The sequence below is a fragment of the Elephas maximus genome, chromosome 3, assembly GCF_024166365.1.
Source record: "Elephas maximus indicus isolate mEleMax1 chromosome 3, mEleMax1 primary haplotype, whole genome shotgun sequence".
Classification (NCBI taxonomy): Eukaryota; Metazoa; Chordata; class Mammalia; order Proboscidea; family Elephantidae; genus Elephas; species Elephas maximus.
The window spans coordinates 25,700,009-25,707,265 of NC_064821.1; the positions used below are offsets into that span (position 1 = coordinate 25,700,009).

The following is a 7,257-nucleotide window of genomic DNA, read 5'->3' on the forward strand; positions in this document are numbered from 1 at the left end:
AGTAGGATTAGTATAAGATATGCCTTGAGTGTACCTCTTTTGAGATACAAAAAAGTAAAAGAGCAAGCAAGGAAGGAGAGATGAGGGAAGAGTGATGCACATGAAGATTGCCCAGGAGCAGAAGCTCAGAAAAGACAAAGCCTTTCCTCCAGAGCCCACAGAGAGAAAAAAAATTTCCCCTAGAGCCTGTTCTCTGAATTTGGATTTCTAGCCTCCTAAACATTGAGAAAATGAATTTCTCTTTTTTTTTTTAAAGCCAGTTATTTATAGTATTTCTGTTATAGTAACACTAAATAACTAAGACAACAAGCAAGGACATTTTGAGATAACAAATCTATGAATGTGATATAAATACAGCCTCCTTCTTGTGAAGGAAACATATCCTTCTACCTTTAAGAAATTAAAATTGTTATAATTAAAAGACACAAAGAAACAATCTTATTATCCTTTAATTAAAAACTTTTTTTTTGGGATGTCAGAAGAGACTATGAAAGTTGCTCTTGAATATCAAGTAGCTAAAGTGAACAGAATAAATGATGAAGTAAAAGAGCTGAACAGAATATTTCAAAGGGTGGCTCAAGAAGACAAAGTAAAGCATTATAATGAAATGTGCAAAGACCTGGAGTTAGGAAACCAACAGGAAGAACACACTAAGCATTTCTCAAGCTGAAAGAACTGAAGAAAAATTCAAGCCTCAAGTTGCAGTAGTGAAGAATTCTATGGGCAAAATATTGAAAGGTGTAGAAAGCATCTGAAGAATATGGAAGGAATATAGAGAGTTACTGTACCAAAAAGAATTTGTTGATGTCAACTATTTCAGGAAGTAGCATATGATCAAGTACCTATGGTATTGAAGGAAGAAGTCCAAGCTGCACAGAAGCCATTGGCAAAAAATAAGCCTCCAGGATTTGATGGAATACCAACTGAGATGTTTCAACAAACATGCAACATTGGAAGCGATCATTCACGTATGAAAAGAAATTTGGAAGACAGCTACCCGGCCAACCTACTGGAAGAGAACAATATTTGCACCCGTTCCAGAGAACAATGATCCAACAGAATGCAGAAATTGTTGAACAATATCATTACTATAACAGCAAGTAAAATTTTGCTGAAGATCAAAAGTGGTTGCAGCATACATTGACAGAGAACTACCAGAAATTCAAACCAGATTCAGAAGAGGACATAGAAGAAAGGATGTCACTGCTGATATCAGATGGCTTTTGGCTGAAAGCACAGAATACCAGAAGGATGTTTACCTATGTTTTATTAACTATGCAAAGGCATTTGACTGTGTGGAACATAACAAATTATGGATAACATTGTGAGGAATGGGAATTTCAGAACACTTAATTATGCTCACGTGGTACCTGTGGGTACACCAAGCAGCGGTCGTTCAAACAGAATAAGAGATTACTGCAGGTTTAAAATCAGGAACAGTGTGTGTCAGGGTTGTATCTTTTCACCATGCTTATTCAGTCTGTATGCTGAGCAAATAACCTGAGGAGCTGGATTATATGAAAAAGGAGGCATCGGGACTAGAAGAAAGCTCATTAACAACCTGTGATATGTAGATGACGGAATTTACCTGGCTGAAACTGAAGAAGACTTGAAGCACTTACTGATGACGATTGGAGACTATAGCCTTCTGTATGGATTACACCTCGACATAAAGAAAACAAAAATCTTCACAACTGGACCAATAAGCAGCCTCATGATAAACATTAAGTATTGAAGCTGCCAAGGATTTCATCTTACTTGGATCCACAATCAACACTCAAGGATGCTAAAATCAAGAAATCAAACAATGTATTGCATTGGGCAAATCTGCTGCAGACCTTTTCAAAGTGTTAAAAAGCAAAGTTGTCACTTCGAGGACTAATGTGCATCTGATTCAATCCATGGTATTTTCAATCATCTCATATGCATGTGAAACTAGACAATGAATAAGGAAGACTGAAGAAGATTTGATGCCTTTGAATTATGGTGTTGGTGAACAATATTGAATATGCCATGGACTACCAGAAGAATGAAGAAATCTCTCTTGGAAGAAATACAGCCAGAGTGCTCTTTAGAAGCAAGGATGATGTCTTAGTTATCTATCTGTTGTTGTTGTGGTTTTTGTTAGGTACTTGGTTCTTGGTTGCTGGAGTCTCTTCAAAGCACAATGGGATAAGGACAGAGGGGAAAAGAAAGACAAAGGCAATAATAAATAAGGAAATTCACCTTGATTCTGGAAATGAATCCTGGCAGAAAGGGGATTTGGTTCTGACTGTTGTTGGAGGCACTTTGCAGGCCCATCCCCTGGAATGTGGTCAGTTGCTGCTGGATGGAGAAGGGCAGACCCAGTCCCCTGCCCCATCTAACTCCGGTCTTCTGCAGGCTTCAGTGCCCTGCTCACAGGTGAGTTTCCCTGCTGTGAATTAACTATGTCACATAAACTGTTCACCTTCTCAATCTTTTTAAGTCTAGGTGAGAGTACTCTGGGGTGGAGGGTGGAGGGAAAAACTCCTTTCTTCAGTTTTTGAGGAGCCCTGGACCCAATAAGAGAAGTTGTTATTGTTGTTGTTAGGTGCAGTCGAGTCAGTTCCAACTCATAGCAACCCTATGTAAAACAGAACAAACACTGTCCGGTCCTGTTTAATCCTCACAGTCGTTGTTATGCTTGAGCCCATTGTTGTAGCCACTGTGTCAAACCATCTTATTGAGGGTCTTCCTCTTTTTTGCTGACCCTCTACCAAGCAGGATGTCCTTCTCCAGAGACTGATCCCTCCTGATATCATGTCCAAATGACTCACCACCCTTGCTTCTAAGGAGCATTCTGGTTGTACTTCAAGACACATTTATTCATTCTTTTGGCAGTCCATGGTATATTAAATATTCTTCATTGACAAAGGCACCAATTCTTTTTCAGCCTTCCTTATTCATTTTCCAGCTTTTGCATGCATATGAGGCAATTAAAAACACAATAAGAGATAGAACCCAATAAAGACTTAATAAAAGAACCGTATTTGCTGAATTCTAAATTAATATAGAATATTCCTAATCAGACAGCATTTTTATATGCCAATTATCATCACAAGTTTTTATCATTCTTTGGCTTTCTGACATCCATCTTCCATGGTGAGAAGTGCTCACTCAAATATATGGGTTATCTTTTAAGTCTTTTCAAATATAAATTTTAACCTTGACTGTAGCGGACATCAAATTTTGAGAAATGTTTTTGCTAACTGCAAAAAATGATTCATCATTGTAGATCCCAAATATGGCATTAGCGTACAATGCCACCAATGATTACACAATAATTATCTTTTAGCGAACACTCTGTTTCTATTTTTCATTTTTTGCAGGATTGTTTGCAAGAAAATGTCTGCCGTTGAATTTGCTTCTTTTTTTTTTTGGTCTTTATCTGTAACAGATTGGTAAAACCAAACATCAAACCAAATCCATGGCCCTCTCACTGATTCTAATTTATGACAACTCCACATGTTACACAGTAGAACTGCTTCATAGGATTTTCTTGGCTATAATCTTTCCAGAAACAGATCACCAGACCTTCCTTCTGCAGTACCACTGGGTAAGTTTGAACAGCCAACCTTTAGTTTAGCAGCTGATTGCAGACTACTTGTGCCACCTGGAGACCTTAACGGCTTTGTAAAAACACTTAAATATGTTTCCAATCCTAATCATCTGTGAATAAGGCCTCATCAAATCCACTTCTTTTAGTTAGAGTTCAAAGATTTAAAAACAGGGAGATTCTAAAGCCAGCCATCTTATGCCTACTTTTGAAGAGCTTTTTGCAAATTGATCTTTCCTGAAAACCAAAAAAACCAAACCTATTGCTGTCAAGTCTATTCCAACTCACAGGGTCCCTAGAGGACAGAGTGGAACTGCCCCATACAGTTTCCAAGGAGAACCTGGTGGATTAGAAATGCTGACCTTTTGGTTAGCAGCCATAGCTCTTAGCCACTATGCCACCAGGATTCACCCCCTTCCTGATAGGGAGATTATAATTTTCCTTATATCAGCTCCTTGAAGACAACTCAGTTTTTCTTTTCTCTTGTCAGGTCCAATTTGATCTAATTTGGGAAAGAGCAAAGGTAAAAATAATAGGATAATATGACAGGCATCTGAATATTAATTGAGCCTATCTTATAGAATTGTGAGATACTAAATTAAATAATACATATAAAGTTCCTAGGCCAGCAGTTCTCAATCCTGATTTACCCTATAATTACTGTGGATCTTTTAAAATATACTCATGAGCTGGATATAGCCTATAACCAGCCAAATCAGATTCTCTACCTGTGAATTCCTTGGTTATCCTGAAGTACAGCTGTGGTTGAGAACCGTTGACTTACAATATGGACAGGCTCTTAGTAAATGCTCCATTAATATTACCGTCTTATTTACCTAGTGGTGCTGTAACAGAAATACCACAGTAGGAGGTTTAACAAACAGAAATATATTTTCTCACACTTTTAGGAGGCTAGAAATCTGAGTTCAGTGTGCTGGCTCTAGGGGAAGGCTTTCCCTCTCTGTCAGCTCTGGAGAAATGTCCTTATTTCTTTGAGCTTCTGTTCCTGGACGATCTTCATGTGCTGTGGCATCTTCTCCCATCTCTGCTTTTTTTCAATGGCTCGTTCAATCTATTTTGTATCTCTGGAGAAGGACATCATGCTTGGTAAAGTAGGAAAAGCAGGAAGATCCTCCACCAGATGGATTGACACTGTGGCTGCAACTATGGGCTCAAACAGCAACCATTGTGAGGATGGCGCAGGGCCTGGCAGTGTTTTGGTTTGTTGTGTATAGAGTCATTAAGATTCGAAACCAATTCAACGGCACCTAACAACAAGAATAATGACTATTTCAGACACATGATAACAAACCTTGATTTTTTTTTTTTTTAAATTCGTATTTTGATTCTTCATGTTACAATTTATCAGTTAGGGCTCAATCAAGAAGAAAGAAAAAAAACTAGTAATTTTCACGAAGATCATTTAATACAGATAATTAGGTAAATAGGTTTGAAAGACTGAAAGGCATAAAAGAAAAAAAACGGTAATACTGAGCTAGTATCTACAGGAAGTAGTGATCACAAAAAGGATAAGAAGTATAGTGAAAAGGTTGGCATATTGGATTGGTTATCATTATGGATGAATATTAGAAGAACATTGCAAGAAATTAGATGGAAATCACAGCAGGGATGGGATGACTTCTACTCCGGCATCACAAAGCATAGTGTAGAAAGGTAAGTTTGGAGTAGAGACACAAAAGCTTAATATCCAGCAAATATGAGAAAGCTCTATGAAATGGAAAGAGAAGATAATTGGAGAAATATTACCAGGGACATTGAGAAAAATCACATTGCCAAAAGTTCTTTCATATCTTCCCCATTGGGAGCTTTGACTGCTTTAAGACCTTCAACATCTGCTCATAAGGAACAAAGGGCCCAAGACATATTAGCCATTTTTGAACAATGGTCTTACTTAGATAAAGAACCTCCAACCTTGGCTGCCCACTGGTGCCTCTCGGGTTACTTTGAAAAATCTCACCTCATATCTCAGTCTAAATAAATCAGCATCTCCTGTGGTGCAACTCAGGCAAGAGTGTCTTTAAATTTCACCAGGTAATTCCAATATGAAGCCAAGTTTGAGGACTAATAACAAGCATTATTACACCTAAACTGTATAAAAAGATAGATCTAGATGTTGTATGGATATTAGGCATGAACTGTGGAAAGGGTTGTGGGTTGTATTTTTTATTAAAGAAAGTTGTGCATTTCACCAGGATGTCTGTGTCATAGATGACAAACAGAAGACTTCATAGGGGTTATAGGAATCAATTTCGTATATATTATGATGTACCACAGATTTTAGAATATCCCCCAATCCCCAAGTGGGCCAAATAATCAGTATTCTCATATGAAACATCAAGAGGAATGAAAGCAACTAGAGCTACAAAAATTATGAGACCAAAGGAGCATGCTTCCAAGCTCCACATGTTTGGTGTTCTGCCTATTATAATCCACAGACTAAAAAAATGACACAGGTGTTGGTATCATGCTGATCTACTGAGTAGCCTCTGCAGGGCCCTCTTGATATCCCTATTCCTCAGGCTGTAGATGAGGGGATTCAACATGGGGATGACCACGGAGTACATCACTGTGGCCACTGCACCACTCCTAAGAGAAGGTGAGACAGCTGAACTGAGGTACACCCCAATAACTGTTCCATAAAATAAGCAAACGACTGACAGGTGAGAGCCGCAGGTAGAAAAGGCTTTATACTTCCCACTTGATAATGGGACTCTCAGAATGGAGGAAACAATTTGAATATAAGACAAAAGGATCGCTGAGACTGGAATGCCTGCAAAGATGGCACCGATAATATACATTAGTATGTTTTTGGTAGTGGTGTCAGAACAGGCAAGGTTGATGAGTTGAGAAGGGTCACAGAAGAAATGAGGAATTTCCACTTCTTTGCAGAAGGTAAGTTGTGACACCATCAAGCAATGCAGCTGGGAGTCCAAAAGGCTGAGAAAAAAAGACACTAAGACCATCAAGCCACAGAGGTTGGGGTTCAGGATGACTGGGTAGTGAAGTGGGTGACAGATGGCCACAAATCGGTCGTAGGCCATCACCATCAGGAGTAGATTGTCCATACACCCCCAAAAAACAAAAAAAGACAACTGAATCAGGCAGTTGCCATAGGAGATGATTCTGTGGTGTGTATTGATATCCATAAGCATCTTAGGGATTGTGGTGGAGGTGAAACCAATGTCAGCCAAGGACAGGTTGGAGAGGAAGAAGTACATGGGGGTGTGAAGGAGGGAGTCAGAGCTCACAGCCAGGAAAAGGAGCAGGTTTCCAAGCACGGTGAGCAGGTACATGGACAGGAACAGTCCAAAGAGGAGGGACTGCAGTTATGGATCTTCTGAGAGGCCCAAGAGTGCAAATTCAGACACACGTGTTAGATTCTGTGGGTCCATGTTGCAGAAACACCTTAGGGAAAGTAAAGAAAGGTCAGTAAAAGGAAACAAGAACACAGTCACTCAGCCCTGTGTCAATTTTTTTAATTCAGGAAATTCACAAGTAAAGCATTCACACTTAAGAAACACATCCCCTTCAGCAACTCTTCTTAATTATGGCAAAACTATCCTTCCTAGAACTCTCTCCTCATTGATTTCTGTGCTATTCACCCTTTTCTATACAAACCCACTTTAGAGACACTCAGCTGAAGAATGTTAGAGGATCAA

General features: G+C 39.0%; 1 protein-coding gene across 1 annotated transcript; it reads right to left on the bottom strand.

The window, feature by feature from the left end:
* Positions 1-6,060: 6,060 nt before the first annotated feature.
* LOC126071152 (olfactory receptor 18-like) lies at positions 6,061-6,930 on the bottom strand. Its single transcript, XM_049875411.1, has one exon. It carries the CDS (start codon positions 6,889-6,891, stop codon positions 6,061-6,063), a length of 831 nt encoding a protein of 276 aa, XP_049731368.1. The 5' UTR covers positions 6,892-6,930.
* Between the last annotated feature and the right edge of the window lie 327 nt (positions 6,931-7,257).